This window comes from Cyprinus carpio, chromosome B1 (genome assembly GCF_018340385.1).
Source record: "Cyprinus carpio isolate SPL01 chromosome B1, ASM1834038v1, whole genome shotgun sequence".
In the NCBI taxonomy this organism is placed as follows: domain Eukaryota; kingdom Metazoa; phylum Chordata; class Actinopteri; order Cypriniformes; family Cyprinidae; genus Cyprinus; species Cyprinus carpio.
This window is the reverse complement of record NC_056597.1, coordinates 19,451,176-19,468,919: the sequence shown is the minus strand read 5'-3', so window position 1 is coordinate 19,468,919 and position 17,744 is coordinate 19,451,176. Positions and strand designations below refer to the sequence as shown.

Genomic DNA, 17,744 nt, shown 5'->3' with positions numbered 1-17,744 from the left:
TTGTAATAATATTTCATATTATTACTCTTTTCACTAAAAGCATTAGAGAAATCATACCGACCCCAGACTTTTCTTCAGTAGTGTATGTGATATAAATTACAGTCTAATTATGTTTAATGTATGTGTTTTTAGGCTGGTCGAAGCTCAAAGCGACAGCTGTTTCTATTTCCTGGAGGAATTGAGAGACATTTGAAGATCAAAACCTGCTCAGTATGTCTCTTTTCTTTTGTGGCAGTTTATATCTTTTATTGCATGAGTAAGTTGAGATAGAAGCTGAAGTTGCTTTGTGTGCAGGTTGCACTGGATGTCATAGAGGAGTTGTGTTATGAGATGGCGTTACAAAGGCTGGAGGCAATGGATGAGTACACAATTTTCATAGTGATCAACAGAGGTACTTTATATTAACTATAAATGTAACAATAACGATAACTACATTACCAGTCAAACGTTTTTGAACAGTAAGATTTTAAATGTTTTTAAAAGAAGTCTCTTCTGCTCACCAAGCCTGCATTTATTTGATCCAGAGTACAGCAACAACAGTAAAATTTTGAAATATTTTGACTATTTAAAATAACTGTTTTCTATTTGAATATACTTTCAAATGTAATTTATTCCTGTGATTCAAAGCTGCATTTTTTGCATCATTACTCCAGTCACATGATCCTTCAGAAATCATTCTAATATTCTGATTTGCTCCTCAAAAAATTCTATTATTGCGTTGAAAACAGCTGAGTAAAATTGATGAATAGAACAGAAGAAAAACAGCCTTTATCTGAAATAGAAGACTTTTGTAACATTATAAATGTATTTATCATCACTTTTGATCAACTTAAAGCATCCTTGCTAAATAAAAGTATTCATTTCTATAATCTATAATTTCATTTCAAGACCCCCCCCCCCCCCAAAAACATTTTTTTATTTTATTTTATTGACTTTTATAATGTTACAAAAACTTTTGTCTGGTAGCGTATACTGTATTAGCATGAACACCAATGCATGATAACGTTCTGTTCATTATAAGCATGCACTGCAGTTTTGTCATCTGCCACTTTAATGCTCACACTCTTTAAAGCAGCATGGATTCTGACTGGCTGTCAATGTAAAAATAATGCAAAAAAGTTTCAAAAAGTAGTATTCTTTATTATTTCATGACCTCATATTGCATGTTTAATTCAGCGATTGTTAACTTTTATTAGACCAAATAATGAGTCAAAAAGGACACATTAAAAAGTTACAGATGCTTTTACATCTGGTTTATTAATCACACTAGAAATGAAAGATCAAGTCAAGAGTATTGCATGTTGTGCTATATTTGTTCATTTTAGCAAAGTATGATAAGTAGGTCATATACTTTTCATGATATGAATAAATAAAGATAAAATAAAATAAAAAGATTCAAGAACAACATGAGTAGTATGCCATTCCGAACATACCCCACCAGATTTATTCACTCATATTTTTGGTGATGTCATCCAGGTCAGAATGTGCGGCCCCTCAATAAGAGAGAGTACATATTAGACATTGCAACAGAGGCGGAGCAGATTGATCCCAACTACAGCTTCTGGTTCAGACGAGTCATCTGGGCCCATCCGCTCAAGTTCGACAACGAGCTCTGTGTCACCATGCACTATAACCAGGCAAGACATGTCTGTCCTATCACATGTGTCCTAACCAGATACAGTGCACTAAAACTTTTGAATGGCAGTGTAAATATAATATATACATAACAATAATATATACATAACACATTAACAATACATAAAATTATAATGTATCTACACCTATATTGTTCCTTCACAATTGTGTGTTTGTATTTGCACAGGTTCTGCCAGATTACCTGAAGGGTCTGTTGAATGTCGTACCTCAGGGAAAGATCAGTGAACAGCAGTTTAACCAGTTTGCCAAACTTGCTGCTCTTCAACACAGAGCCAAAGACAGTCTGTACACGCCTACTATGTATGTTCCAATTTTAGACATCCTTTATTCTCTATGTACTTTTACATATACATATAATTTGACCTAATTTACACCCTATGAATAATATCTGGAAATCAGAATGAGAATCTGAAAAAAAACTGTGGTGTTTATTACCCCACAGGATAATCAGCATCAATAACTGAAGAAATTTCAGTATCAGCTCAAACATTTGTCAAATTCTTCTAAGACCTAGTTATCTGAGATATGTTATCAACATTATGTATTAAATGCAATTTATCTTATTTACAGTAAAAACAGTAATATTGTGAAATATTATTGCAATTAAAAAAAATGTTTTCTAATTTAATATATTGTAAAATTACATTTATTTCTGTGATGCAAAGCTGAATTTATAGCAGCAAAACAGTTGTGCTGCCTAATGTTTTTGTGGAAACTGTGATATATATTTTTCAGGATTCTTCGATGAATAGAAAGAACAACGTTTATTTTAAACAAAGCTGTTGTAACTATAAATGCCTTTACTGCCGGTCAATTTAATACATCTTAGCTGAAAATAAGTATTAAATTATTTCAAATAAAAATCTTACTGCCCCCAAACTTTAAACAGTAGTTTATTTTCCTAAAGAATTTTTTAAAGTAACATCAGATACAAAGTTGAGATCCTGCCCTATGAAAAAGACAACTCTGGGCACTGTTTTCTTTTGGGATTTTTCTTGTTAAAAAACTTGGACCACAAAACCAGTCATAAGGGACAATGCTGTGAAACTGAGATTTATACATCATCTGAAAGCTGAATAAATAAGCTTTCTATTGATGTATGGTTTGTTAGAATAATAGGACAATATTTGGCCAAGATACAACTATTTGAAAATCTGGAATCTGAGGGTGCAAAAAAATCAAAATATTGAGAAAATCGTCTTTAAAGTTGTCCAAATTGAGTTCTTAGAAGTGCATATTACTAATCACAAATTCCATTTTTATATACAGTAGGAAATGTACAAAATATCTTCATGGAACATGATCTTATAGAATATCTTACTGATTTTTGGCATAAAAGGAAAATCGATAATTTTGACAATGTATTGTTGGATATTGTGAAAAATATACCTGTGCATCTCATGACTGCTTTTATGCTCCAGGGTCACATATTGACTGGAAAAATGTTCTCTTTCTGTAGTCATGAGTTGACAGAATACATCCCAGTCGAGATCTTTGGCAGACAGGGGCCTCAGCAGTGGATGCAACTGGTTGCCCAACATGTACATGCCGTCCAAAGCCTGAACCCTCACCAGGCCAGATCCCAGTTCCTGGGTATTTCATTCTTTTATTAACCTTTTTATAATCAGGTATTACCATGATGAAAAGCAAGGTTTGTTGAATTGTGTTTGTGTGTACTTCAGGTTTGGTGTGTGCATTTCCCATGTTTGGATCGTCCTTCTTTTACATCCAAAGCAGCAGCAACAGCACCATCTCTGCACCGTGCATCCTCGCTGTAAATCAGAACGGACTGCACTTCCTGCACAAAGACACTCATGTGCGTATCGCAAACACACAGACTTCTAACGGTAATGCAGGCTTTCTAGAGGTCCTAAAAAGGTCTTGTGGTCCTTCCATAAAATAAGGCCTTAAATTGGAGCAGAAATTATTAAGTCGTGGCACTAATGTTGCATACATTGCAAAAAAAAAAATATATATCTTCCTCAGTGTTTTTGTCTTGTTTCCCAATTTAAACATTCTTAAATCAAGATACATTTACTTGAGATGGAAAATAAAGACATTAAGTTTTCATGTGTTTTTTGAGAAATTTAGCAAAATTGAGTTAAAACAAGAACTTATATCTGTCTATGTAGTATAAAAACTGTGGTATATAAACTGTTTTTTTCTAAACCCACTGACAGATATAAGTCCTTTCTAATTTTTTTAATCATAAACTTACTTAATTTGAGGGAAAGAGTACTGAGGAAGAACTTCACTTTTATGCAGTGTGATTGGAAGATACAGTAAAAGTTAATTCTGTATTTTAGTTAAGCTGGGTTTAAAAAGTAAAAGAGATGGTTAGCTAAAAGTTGTATTTTCAAACTTTGAAGTGCTGCTAATATAACTCCTCAAACATATAGAGAACATATTGATGTATCGGTTCCCCTTTGAAATTCCTGCAATTATCTTCAGTAGTTCTTAACACGATCTTCAGAAGTCTTCAGTTTATCTTCATCAAACCTGCAGAAACCCTGTAATGTTTCAGTTTTCCAAATTGATTTTCTGATGGCAGCAGGTGCAGGTGAAGTTCCAGCTGAAGCTGATTCAGTCAACGCACACACAGCGGCCCAGCGCTGGATCCAGTTACCCTTATGTAGACGTCCTGATAGGGGACTTAACCAACCACAGAGTCACACAGTTACAGCTGGAACAGGTAACGCACAATCAACACCATGAGAACAGTGTAAAAGTATGAATGAGTGGTTTATGAGCATGAATGTTGTTCGTAGGGTCTGGAGCTGTGTCGGGTTATCGCCATGCATATTGAGAATATGCTCTCTGTCCGAGAGAAGAGGCTGACGCTGCCACCCAGTGAAATCACCATGCTGTAACAAAACCATATACAGATACACACAGTCTGTATACGAACAAATACTATGCTTTCTGTATGTTTATTTTCTATAATCAGGTTGTTTTTTATGACTAAACCAAACCTCTTAATGCACTGTTTGCACTAATCATGTGTATTTGTTCACATGTTATGTATAAAAGACACACAATGAATAAAAAGCATTATTTTTGTATTAAATGCATAATATTTATACAGATGGATTATTATTATTATTATTATCCAAAATTGTCCTTTGGTACTGTAGATGTGAAAGTATTGAAATGTGTTATTTTAAACGTTTACCACATGCACATAAGTTTGAATGAAGAGAGATGTTACTCAGGAGAACAGCATGAATGTAATCTTTTTTCACTCACATTCTCTCACGCAGACTTTCAATGAAATGGTGGTTTTCAAAGTAATGCAATGACATTTTTTCACAGTCAAACTTTGTGTATTTAGCTATTAGTTAACATTAGTTAAGATACGAGACCAAGGTCGTTATATTTGTATTAATTTTTTCTACAATTTTCTTAATAAATTTATTGATTGAAACCTAAGTTAATAAATTTGCCTACTGTAATTGTCTAGAATTTCACAGTGTTTTGGAGAAACTGGAATATGAATATCACCTCTGAGATCTAAGATCTAATAAATGAATATAATTAAAATACAGCAAATTGTTAATGATAAGCTGCTTGTTTTACATTTTATTTTTGTTTTGTTTTTTATTTTTATTTTCATTCTGAGAAACGAGATCACTAAGAAACCCCTTCGTATCTGAGGCATGGGACTTCATGATCTCTTGTATATTATGGGTTTTAACTGGCTTGCAAAATTTGCATATTTATTGTTACATAATCTTTTTAATGACAAAATCATTTTTAAGTAGTTAACCAATTCAAAACAAAAATGAACATGACATTTACCATGACTAAAAATGTATTTTTGAAAAAATATAAATAATCAGGCATAGAGCTAAACACATTTCTAAACATTTCTAAATGCATAAAAAAACTAAATATATACACTACAGTAAATGGATAATATACACGTATTATAGTTATTATTGAGGTGACGTTTGAAAATAGTTTTGTTATAATAGAAAGTTCTAGTTTTTATACAAGCTGATATCTAACATTTTTATAAATGCATACTAATTACAAACGTATTATAAAATAATTATACAAAGTAATGATAAAAATGCAATAATGTCTGTTTAAGAATAATAATATAAAATTCGTGATAATTTATAAAGATTGCTTTCATACTTTCATAAAACTGATTTTTATAGCCGCAGGGGTTTGCCGACAGCTGATCGCGTCGCTCATTGGCTGTCACTGGACCAGACCCTCTTGCATACCGCGCATGCGCAGCTCGCCAAACAGTTTTGGTTCCACGAGTTTGTTCTCTCCACGGCTTTGTGTAATCTTTCAGCAGCATAATAACTACTATTTCTCGGATACAATAAAATAGGCTGATGAGCACGGCGGCTGCAGCGAGCAGAAGGCGTGGGCTTTAAACAGCATGTAGCAGTACGCCTGGTTCCACTGGAAGCTAGTGATGGCGTAACGTTAGCTGTGCTAGATGCTAATGTTATGGCACTGTACGCAGGAAAACGCCGCCTGTGATTGACAGCCCACTCACTGCTTTGCGTTACCGATTCGGTCGGGTTGCTCGTGGAATGGGGCAGTGGAAACTTTGGTTGGTTTAATTTGCTGAACGGAGGTAAGCAGGCGGCCCCGGGCCTTTGGTCACGTCGCGCACGACTTCAGTGACCGACTCTAATGTTATAACATGGGGACCTGAGGCGAATTCAGGTCAAACAGCATTTTTGCCTCAGTTTTTTGGACTTTACTCTTGAAAATGGCCTCATTTACGGATCTGCGGGAGAAGCTGAAGTCGATGACGCCGCACAGGGACAAAGTTTTCGAGTACAGCAACGGCGAGAAGCGCAAGTACCGCGAGTCGGACGACGACGAGGAGCGGCGCGACGCAGAAGCGCGAAAAGTCAAGAGCAGTGTTAAGCAAGCGCATATCTTCACGCAGGAGGAGTGCGCGCGCATCGAGGCCAAGATAGACGAGGTGGTCGCCATAGCAGACAAGGGGCTCTACCGGGAGCACACGGTGGACCGGGCGCCGCTGCGGAACAAGTACTTCTTCGGCGAGGGCTACACGTACGGCTCGCAGCTGGAGAAGCGCGGGCCTGGGCAGGAGCGGCTGTACTCCAGAGGCGAGGTGGACGAGATACCGGACTGGGTGCACGAGCTGGTCATCGATCGCCTCGTGACGCACGGCGTCATACCGGAGGGCTTCGTTAATAGCGCCGTGATCAATGACTACCAGCCCGGGGGCTGCATCGTGTCGCACGTGGACCCCATCCACATCTTCGAGCGGCCGATCGTGTCGGTGTCGTTCTTCAGCGACAGCGCGCTCTGCTTCGGCTGCAAGTTCCAGTTCAAGCCCATCCGTGTGTCCGAGCCGGTGCTCTACCTGCCCGTCAGGCGCGGCAGCGTCACCGTCCTCAGGTCGGTCCTAGTGCGGACACTGCCCTGTCACAGTTCATTTCCACAACATGCTATTTCTTAAACACCATGTATATATCCTTACTAAAAAGTGGCTCTACAGTAATAGTAATACTATGGTATTTTAAAATGTACCCTGGTGCCATACTGGTATTATTGTGCATGCCCAAAATCACAGCAAAGTATGTTCTGGTACAGCTTTGCAAGCCAAGTTGTTTGTGTGATATGGTATAATAATGATACCTTATTTAATTCTTTTTAATAAGCATGTAATTTTTTTTTTTTAATTTTGATTTATTAGCTTTTCATTAAAAGCTATGATCTAAAAACATTATTTTGTACTTTGTAATTGTGTTAAAATGTTATAAATTATAGTTCTTGCTCATGCTCACTGCTTTGATTGGTTTTAGTGGCTATGCAGCCGATGACATCACGCACTGCATCCGCCCACAGGACATCAAGGAGAGGAGAGCTGTCATCATTCTGAGAAAGTGAGTTCTTAGGTTCTGAGTCAGAGTTGTTCTTGAAAGGTCTGGAGGCATGTGTAGGCTGTACACTGCTCTGATATCTGCTCTTGCTTTATTGTAGAACAAGGGCGGACGCCCCTCGTTTGAACTCCAGTTCACTGAGCCCATCCATCCACTCTTCTGAGAGACGACACGTACTCAAAGCCAAGCGTTCGCACCGCAAGGCCGACCCAGATGCTGCACACAGGTACTTGCGAAGTCTTTCATACCACATTCAGATCTGCCTCTGTCGAATCAACAAGTCCACACCCTACATATTTTTTTCTTTGATGTACGCCACAATACAGATCTGTCACTGCCTTTTGTTTTATGGCACTGTTAAGTAAACTTTGGTATGTAACTCTCCCCACTCTGTTTGTGCTGTAGACATAAGTAATAGCTAAAATAGCGTGGCTTGTTAAGGAGAGTTGAACACGGACTTCTTCCAGCAATCTGGCTGGATTTTCTGCAGTTTCTTCAGAAACCTAGTTTCTAATATTTAAGGTGAAACATAGTTAATTTATTTTCCAAAAATAGTTTTACAATTACAGCAAATATGACAAATGTTTATGAGGTAAAGATTAGTCTGGAAAAAATGTTTTGTTCTACATGGACCACCCTAATGCTGGCTGCCATTAATCTTATTAATCCTTATTATTCATTTTATTCAGCAAGGATGCATTAAAGTGATCAAAATTGGCAGTTAATAGTTCTATTGTAAATAAATGATGTTGCTTTGAACTCTTTATTCATCAAAGCATTTGGAGGATTCACAGTTTAGTCACACTGAAGACTGGAGTAATGATGCAAAAATACAGCTTTGCATCATAGGAATAAATTACAATTTAAAATATTTACATTTACATTTAGTCATTTAGCAGACGCTTTTATCCAAAGCGACTTACAAATGAGGACAATGGACGGAATCAAAAACAACAAAAGAGCAATGATATATAAGTGCTATAACAAGTCTCAGTTAGCCTAAACACAGTATACGTAGCAAGGGCTTTTAAATAAAATAATAAATGAAAAGAAAACAGATAGAATAGAAAAAGAATAGAGCAAGCTAGTGTTAGAGGTCTTTTTTTATAATTGTATAATAAATTAAAAGAAGATACATAGAATACAAAAAGATTAGAAAGGTAGTTAGATTTTTTTTTTTTTTTTTTTTTTTATAGAATTAGAATAGTGAGGGAAAAAGTTAGAGGGTCAAATAAAGATGGAAGAGATGTGTTTTAAGCCGATTCTTGAAGATGGCTAAGGACTCAGCTGCTCGGATTGAGTTGGGCAGGTCATTCCACCAGGAGGGAACATTTAATTTAAAAGTCCGTAAAAGTGACTTTGTGCTTCTTTGAGATGGCACAATCAAGCGACGTTCACTTGCAGAACGCAAGCTTCTAGAGGGCACATAAGTCTGAAGTAATGAATTTAGGTAAAGGGGTGCAGAGCCAGTGGTGGTTTTGTATGCAAACATCAATGCCTTGAATTTTATGCGAGCAGCTATTGGTAGCCAGTGCAGATTGATAAACAGAGGTGTGACGTGTATTCTTTTCGGCTCATTAAAAATTAATCTTGCTGCTGCTGCTTTCTGGATTAATTGTAAAGGTTTGATAGAACTGGCTGGAAGACCTGCCAGAGAGAGCGTTGCAATAGTCCAGCCTTGACAGAACAAGAGCTTGAACAAGGAGTTGTGCAGCATGTTCTGAAAGAAAGGGCCTGATCTTCTTAATGTTGAATAAAGCAAATCTGCAGTACCGGACAGTTTTAGCAATGTGGTCTGAGAAAGTTAGCTGATCTTCAATCATAACTCCAAGGTTTCTGGCTGTTTTTGAAGGAGTTATGGTTGATGTGCCTAACTAAATATATTAAAATAAATACATGTAAACACCATGTAAAAGTGAATTTTGCATCTGCTGATGTCTGCAATCCACACAGACAGTTTGCTAAAAGCACTTTACTCTTTTCTCTTATAGGCCTCGTATTTTAGAGATGGACAAAGAGCTGCAGAGGCGTTCCCTCTCTTCCCGGCAGAGACGTCACGATGGAGACAGTTCAGAGAACTCATGGAGGAGAGCTGACGAGAGAGAACCGGGCTCACGCTACACACATGACCACACACCCACTCGACGAGTCAAAATGAGACGTCACTGAAACGCAGTCAGAACTCAATGCTGATCTCCTCAGACGCCTTTACGTTTGCTCGAGGGGACCGGAAGCCAGCAGAGTGACTCAGTCAAAGAGATGCTTCCGGTGTGGGTGGATTCAAGGACATTAGGCAGCGGTTGCTTTACTTATTGAGAGGCTTTATCTATCTATTCAGACATATCATTAAGATCCACTATATTTTGTTCTGTGTGTTTAAAGGAAACGTATGGAATAAAAAGACATGTAAGCTGACTAGTTGAATTCAGTCATAACTCATCAGTTTGCACCCCAGTTAACTTCATGTGCCAGTGTCATGCATATATACATTCACATAACAATATCAAATAAAAATGTGCATTGGACTTATGAGAACTGCTACTTTAAACACAAATATGGTTGATTTGTTTTATTTCTTTTCTTTTTTTTGGCTTTAAGAGTTTTGTTGGATACATTCTGGCAATCACAGGCAATCACTGTTTTTAAGTCAGAAAAAGCAAGAGGGAAAATAAAAGGCTAATTGAATTAATGCTGATAGACCGACTTAAGATAAAAGTATGATAATACAATGTTTGATTTGCATACAGTGGCTTATCAGTGCACTTGCCTGTTGACGGTGGCTTTACTAACAAAGACGAGATCAAATCTAAAGCCTAGAATCTTTGATATGCTTGACATGCACAATATTAGTTTCTAAAATGGGATAAAATGTTACATTAGTCATCTCTTTATTTGAATGTTGTTCTTTCTGTTTTCAATGCTTATGTCTTTTCCTCCCCCCATTTAAGGGTGGCGTTGTCATAACTTCTGATTTGTTTTGGCTCTGTTATTTCTGAAGGAAAGAATTCATTCATGCCAACATTACAGCTGACATTAGAGACCTTCATAAGACTGTCATAATGGCAACAGTTTGTGGTTTTTTAATTTATTTGTTTCTGAGGTTGAATGGAAGTGCAGGAAATGTAGAAGAAAGATGATAAAGTGTCTTTCCCGTTGCAGGTGTTTAACAGAAAGTGCGTTTGACTACATGAGACTCTATATATACTTTGTATTTAAAAGGCTGACAGATGAGACTATTTTTGTTTAAATCAAATGGAGTAGATTAGACTGCATAAAAGATTAAAGGGAGATGTTCTGTGTGTTCTTGGAAGATTGTGTCTGTTATTTATTTTTCTGGTTTTATTGAAATTGAGATTTTTCATATCTTTTGTATTTTGTAGCTAACTTTTAAATACCAAAACAATCTCATCCAATCTTTCCTAAAACTCCTTTATTACATGTTACTTTTTAAGGAAGTTCATTTTTCTTTAGTTCAGTTTGCCTTGTCCATTAATATGGAATAGGAACATCATTTTCTGTATGCATTTATTTTAACATGCATAAAAAAGGTTTACATTCTTGCTCCAAGTCTTATATTTATAATTTGCACTATGCACTCTTTCATTCGGTTCAGAAATAAAAATGTAAATATTTAGTGTGGCTGGATCTCTGTGCCACTATGCCATCTTGAATTGTTGGATAAACTATTTACCTCAATGTACCCACTGTTTACCCAATAAATGTCCCACAGGTTATTTCTACAAGAAATGGTTGTGAGTGGAAAGAGTGCTGATTGTCCACTAGATGGTATAAGAGAATTTACCAGATTTTTTTATTGGAAACTATATTAGGTTGATTACAACTTTGCTCGTGGCTAGTTATTGTTTTACATAAAAATCTTGGGGGAGAAGTTACTGTATTCAGTTCATAGAATGGTGATAAAACAGCACCAAATGTTTAACCGATGTACTCAATTAAAACAAATAATATATAATCTAGTTTACATATAAATAAATCAGTAATATAATATGGAATATATTTAAAATAATTTATTAGCACAAAATACAATCAAGTACTAATGTACAAATTATTGTATTTAGGGTATCGACATACAAATGAAACAACTGATTTATATCTAATTATATATCTAATTTATATATAATTTAGATATTATATTTTTTAAGAAAAATGTACGTTCCATTTCCCACAATGAACAATGTGACCACGTTTGCATTACACAAGCAATAAAATAAGTGTCAACTGTAAAAGAAAATATAACGCTGCGATACCATTTATGGTATTTTCAAAATAATTTATGAAAAATCGTACAATATGTAGCCGCTCCGTTAAACTAAGAATAAAATAAATAAAATAAGATATGCGTTTTCATTTTTGTCCATGCATAGAAATTCCATAAAAACACAACAACGCTCCTTCACCGTGAAGTTGTGACGTATGGAGATACTGTAATCTCATTGGTCCATATGTACGTCAATCCGCGGGCTAGTGACGTGTAAGGTGTTTGTTATAGGGCAAGTGTGTTCAAGACAAAACTGCTCGATTTGATTCTCTGCTCTAATGGCTCTGAATTGACACTACCTTATAAAGGTAAGTTAGTTGTTTAACTCGTGATTAGGCCTATAAAGTGTTAGTTGTGTGACATCAATACGCGTGTTAGTTTTCTGCGTTCGACAGCTGGAGGAGTTAGCAAACGCTAATAACAAAGCGAAGCACTATTGTTGGACTCGGTTGAGTTTAATTTACATGAACTCTTAACTACAGAAATGAATTATTCGAATATTTGGTGGTTATGTGTGGTTTAATGTAATATTTAGCGAGGGAAAACGTCATGTATCGTTATACGTGTGAAACGGCACGTCTGTAATCGTGTCAGATTTAAACCACTGATAGTGTTAAACAGGTTTGCATACATTAACGTTAGCTGTCTTATCTGAAACCACAATTAATGTTATCTAGGTTTTAAAGTCCATCTGTATGCAGGCCTCCTGTCATTAAATGTGTACTAACTTAATGTGTATTTGGCTTTTTATCCATTAAATAATATAAAGATTGTAGACCTTTTTTTTTTCTTTTTTTTTGGTAGTCTGTGAGCTGGCCAAGAACTTGCTGTGCTTTTTGGAAAATACCTTTGGAATGTAGGGCTTGGCCAGCAACTGAATCTGTAAATCCGTTTTTTGGAATAAAAATATTAAGCCTAAAATGTGTTTATGAGATACTGTATTCACCCATGTCTTACTAGTGTAACCTGCAGATCACAGATGGAAACTGTACTCTATGTCAGGATCACAAAATTATCATATGAATAAGTGGAGAGTTACTTGGCCACATGGGTCTAATTTTAGAGCTGGTAAAGCCCCCTCCTGGGCCTGAGTTCATGAAAATCCATGGCTATTTCTGAGAGAGAGAGAGTGGCAGGTGAGGCTTCGGTCGGCTGATCTGTCACGTATCACATGTGAGAACTGTGTGTCTTAACCTTCATGACATTAATCGTATCAGATGGTTAAATCAATAACAGCACTTTAATTTAAAGTACTGTGATACTGATGACTACTATTTATGGTCCACAAATGGTATTCTTAGTACCATGAATATATGATGATATATATCTAAAAACTGTGATGTGAGGAAGTGCATGTGAAATCAAGTGGTCATGTAATTCTCTATTGATATTTTCAGACACTCACAGAGGACGTGATGTATTATTCGAGTAAAAGGCGAGGAGAAGATGGAATTGCTGCTGTCATTGACTTCCTGTTGTCCAATGCCCGGCTGGTGCTGGGGGTCGGCGGCGCTGCGGTGCTGGGCATTGCCACACTGGCTGTGAAACGGGTGATTGTTCATTTGTGTATTACACACTACAAAGTTCTGAGTGGTGGATATAGTTTTGTTTATAGAGTGGAACAGTGTTAATGAGGGAAAGAACTACAATTAGTACTTCTGCACTAGCATTATGAGCAACATTAAAAGTAAAATCAATGGATAAACATAAAACCATGTTTTTATTTATATATATATATATATATATATATATATATATATTATTATCAGTGCTGTTAAACGATTAATCGCATCCAAAAATAAAAATAAAAAAATACCCACACGTATATAAATACCCACACATTCAGTATATATTTAGAAAATACTCATGTGTGTATTTACATGGATATATTTATATTCATATAATTTGTTATTGTATATAAATATAGAATATATTAACCTAACATATTTTTCATACATGCATGTGTGTGTATTTATATATGCATAATACATATACACAGTACACACACACACATTATGTAAACAAAAACTTTTATTTTGGATGAGATTAATTGCTATTAATCTGACAGCACTTATATACATTATATATATATATATATATATATATATATATATATATGTGTGGTGTGTGTGTGTATATATAGTATATATATATATATATATATATATATATATATATATATATATATATATATATAATATGTGTATTTATGTATTTTATGTGTGCATATGTACAAATATTTACATAGGAAAACTGACTCCACATCATTTGTAGTGCTTTATCGGTATAGGCCGGTGCTACAGAGTTTTTTGCCAAAATACATTTGTTTAGATTCTGTGTTTGGGGAGATTTCTTTGCAGAATTATGGGTAATGTAGTTTTTCACCAGGATTTCAGCTGTTAAACATGATTATTTAACACACAAGTTGAAACAAAGCAGGCTGATGGCTTCAACGGAAGTATATACCACTGATTACTGTGCACCTCATAGCTCTCAGTTGGTCTGTGTTTATAAATTATCATTAAATCTATTCCATTATTGAGAAAATAAATGTTTGCTTCTAGAACCTAACTGTTGCACTCTATTAGAGCTTATTTTGATTACTTGTTCATTTGTTGTCTCCTGTATTTTCTCTACCTGTGATGTTGTAGCTGATAGAACGTGCTGGTAGGCCTCCTGATGAGAAGCCTGACAAGAAGATGACGGACAGCTGGGAGGAGTTAAGCTTGGTCAGCGCCTCCCCCAAACTACTGCACAAGGGTATAGAAGGAGTGGTCATGAAACAGATTGCTGCCGCAACCAAGAAAGGTACATACGTGGGAAATACCCTGGTTAGGAAGACAAAGCTTCTTGATGCTAAAAGGCAATTAATTAAAAGTAACCCTTTTTAGGGTCTTATTCTGCACAGTTCATCAGTGCATGCTAGTACAGGCAAAAAAAGCTTTGTGATTTTTACGTCAGAACTTCACCTCTCAAACTGCTCAGTGTTAACCAGAAGTCAAAAAATCATTTTACTATTACTATTGATCAAATTATTACTATTAATTAAATAGAATAGAATAGAATATACATTATTGTCCCATTTTGGGAAAATTGTCTTACTCGGGCATTAATGTTGTCACTGAACATCCCGTTTCATCATGTTATGGAAGTAAAATGGGTTTGTGGTTTTTGTTTTTTGTATAAACATTCAGTTTCATGTTAAAATGGGTTGTGAATGCTGTTTTCAGTAGAAACGTTTTTTGTGTTTGTGGGAGTTGTCCAATTCAGTGACGGTGACGTATGGTTCTGTGTGTGCTGACGTTTGTGGAGCGTCTGCAGCAGTACTACAGAACACGAGTGTGTCTGTCAGCGGAGGAGGTGTCTGTCTCACAGCAGCGAGCGTTAGAAATAGCCACAGAGATCCAGGCCTTCCTGCACTCCAAACACCCAGACATGCCACTGGGAGACATGACGCTGGCGGGGTCACTGCTCGACGACCTGCAGGTGGTTAAAGCCGACCACACCTGTCTGATCGTGCCCCTACAGGTATCAAGATTCTTTGTGGACCACTTGTTTACTTGCATGTGAAAAAAAAAAAAAAAAAAAAAAAAATGTAGACTATACAATAGTTGCTGTCCTGTACATCTCAAAGACCCATAGAGATCCATGATATCCAGAGCTAGCCTGCAGTTATATTACATATAATGTATGTTGTTTGTTCTTCTTCAGAATTCCTGGGTCATGCAAATTTCAGCAGATATTATATTATATTATATTATATAATAATATAAATGGAATATAATATCAAAAGTCAAAAACTAAAATTCAAAAAACAATTTAAGTAGGTCTTCCATAAGTATTTCTACCATTTTTATATAAGCATAGTTTTTGGTGACTCTTTGTAAAATCTTTGTCAGTGGTTGACCAAATTTAGGTCTGAATATGATCAAATTAAATTGTTCCCTGGATTCAGTGTATATAATATCATATAATATAATGATCTTGGGAGTTGCCAGAAACACTGATTATTTATTATAATATAAATAATATAATATAATTGTATGGGGTGTATCACCAGTTGAATCTCTGGACCTTACAGTGGCCATGTGCTTGGGTCTGAAATTTCTCTTGAGGCTGAATATAAATTTGCTACAAATGTGTTCCATACAGTTGGAGTCCAGTCTGTGGACGCCTATTGCCGGAGAGGACACATTTTTGGGTCACCCTCAGTATTGCATGGTTCGGCGTGAAAACCTTGAGTACTTCCCGAGGGGGCGGAGCTACTGGGACCGACATTTGCTGGGTGGATACCTGTCATCACGGCTCGTTTCTGAACAGCTAGGCAAGACGGTGATGGAATCGATGAACTGGCCATTGCTGACCGGAACCCTGGAGTGCGAGGTGCGACCAGTGCTTGGGTCTCCAGAGCTCAAATTGGAGATTCAAGGGTTAACCAAAAGCAGTTATGACAGTGGAGAAAGCTTCTATATAACAGTGTTGCCAACAGTGCGCCTTGGCGAGATGACGCTTACAGCACAACGAGAGATCACCGGGTCATTCGACTACGTCTGGTATCAGAGTCTATACACCAGCGAAACGGCTAGACTAGCAGCGCTTGACAAAGCAGACTCGGGGGTCAGAAGGAAGTGCCTAAAAACGCTGAAGGCGGTGTGCCGCAACTGTCCTTCACTACGCAAGCTCAACGGCAGCCATCTTAGCAACGTCATTCTACACATGAGTGAAAAAGAAACAGATTGGTCGGAATCAGCGTTTGCTGATAGGTTCCAGCAGGCCGTCACAGAGCTAATTGGATATCTGGAAATGGGAATCTTGCCTAGTTACTTCAAACCTAATGTCAGTTTGTTTCAGGGCTTTACTGAGGACGACATTGATGAGATGGGCTTCATGCTGTACTGTGCTGTAACTGAACCTGAGATTCTACTGATCTGATCACTCTCTCTCCTACATCTCCTATACGCACAGAGCAGTACATTTATCAAAACAACTGGCGTTAATGCACCTTCAATCAATGAATGTACCATTACATATCTTTTCTATAAGGTTTCTGTTCACGGTCCCCTATATGTGTATTTCCACTTACCTACTCCTTTAAGGGGATTTTGAAGCTTCATTTAACTATGCAGCACTTACCTAGTCTGGAATTTTGCTTGGATGTAGATTTTAAAGAAGTGAGAGAAGGATTTCATGGTTTAGACTTTTGTTAATAGCCTTTTCTGAGTTCTGCGTAGACCATGAGTATATGTTCTACTATTTTGCTTTTTGGAGCAATGGCAGTAATCATAGCTAATGTATTGAGCAAATACTTGTTATTAAGACAATAAAGCAGTAATGCATTGAATTTATTGAAAATATTTTTCTATACATTTTTGTCAGTATTTACAAAGTAGCAAAACTACAGTGTGTTTGATCGGGGGAACTGTGCATTGAGGGTTGTCTAAGCCTTCATAAGTGTTGTTTTGCCCATATTCTATTCTATTCTATTCTATTCTATGTGTTAATACAAGCTTTAATGGCTAAGAAAAGACAGAAGTAATGAAACCAAAAGTTAAAATGTAAAGCAGCTTTCCCTGTATGCATCTTATGATAACTTGCTAACAAGTTTGGTTAAAAAAAATAGCAGAAACAATAAAAATATTGGTAGGATCAAATTTCACACGGATCCTACTCGTCAGACATGAGTTCTTATATGAATTCTTGCTATTGGGATGCGTGTCTGAATAAAGATTGTTCACAATTTTCAGTTGTTTGTGGTGTTACTTCTGCTTGTTATGTCCATCAGTATGAATTACAAGCTTACCATTCAAAGTGTTTGTGTATGCTATAGTTCCTCTTTCAGTTTTGAATTTGCTGCTATCATGTATAAATACAATAAACTCAAGTCATGCTTTATGAGAGGTCATAAAAAAAGGATATGGCATAACTGC

General features: G+C 36.4%; 3 protein-coding genes across 5 annotated transcripts in view; all 3 read left to right on the top strand.

The window, feature by feature from the left end:
• Positions 1-5,021, top strand: part of myo15ab (myosin XVAb) — a 40,820-nt gene extending 35,799 nt beyond the window's left edge. For all 3 annotated transcript variants that reach the window (XM_042716949.1, XM_042716947.1, XM_042716948.1), the window contains 8 exons: positions 133-210; positions 295-391; positions 1,477-1,637; positions 1,823-1,956; positions 3,116-3,249; positions 3,339-3,472; positions 4,208-4,348; positions 4,425-5,021. In XM_042716949.1, coding sequence (XP_042572883.1) covers positions 133-210; positions 295-391; positions 1,477-1,637; positions 1,823-1,956; positions 3,116-3,249; positions 3,339-3,472; positions 4,208-4,348; positions 4,425-4,526 — 981 coding nt within the window. In that variant the 3' untranslated portion in view covers positions 4,527-5,021. The remainder of the gene's footprint in view (positions 1-132; positions 211-294; positions 392-1,476; positions 1,638-1,822; positions 1,957-3,115; positions 3,250-3,338; positions 3,473-4,207; positions 4,349-4,424) is intronic.
• An 846-nt stretch (positions 5,022-5,867) lies between these two features.
• Positions 5,868-10,848, top strand: alkbh5 (alkB homolog 5, RNA demethylase). Its single transcript, XM_042716945.1, has 4 exons — positions 5,868-7,053; positions 7,461-7,541; positions 7,639-7,764; positions 9,530-10,848. The coding sequence occupies exons 1-4, from the start codon at positions 6,392-6,394 to the stop codon at positions 9,705-9,707; spliced, it is 1,047 nt and encodes a 348-aa protein (XP_042572879.1). The 5' UTR covers positions 5,868-6,391; the 3' UTR covers positions 9,708-10,848.
• A 1,126-nt stretch (positions 10,849-11,974) lies between these two features.
• mief2 (mitochondrial elongation factor 2) lies at positions 11,975-17,558 on the top strand. The gene is given in 5 exon segments (XM_042716944.1): positions 11,975-12,125; positions 13,215-13,367; positions 14,469-14,732; positions 15,088-15,345; positions 15,970-17,558. Coding segments are annotated over 4 exon segments (1,437 nt in total). The 5' UTR covers positions 11,975-12,125; positions 13,215-13,232; the 3' UTR covers positions 16,750-17,558.
• The last annotated feature ends 186 nt before the right edge of the window (positions 17,559-17,744 follow it).

Excerpts from the sequence above, each read along its gene's own strand:
- alkbh5 (XM_042716945.1), top strand. The coding sequence starts at position 6,392 with ATGGCCTCATTTACGGATCTGCGGGAGAAGCTGAAGTCGATGACGCCG. Across the intron at positions 7,054-7,460 it reads GGCAGCGTCACCGTCCTCAG|TGGCTATGCAGCCGATGACA; the intron begins GTCGGTCCTAGT and ends GATTGGTTTTAG. Across the intron at positions 7,765-9,529 it reads GACCCAGATGCTGCACACAG|GCCTCGTATTTTAGAGATGG; the intron begins GTACTTGCGAAG and ends TTTCTCTTATAG.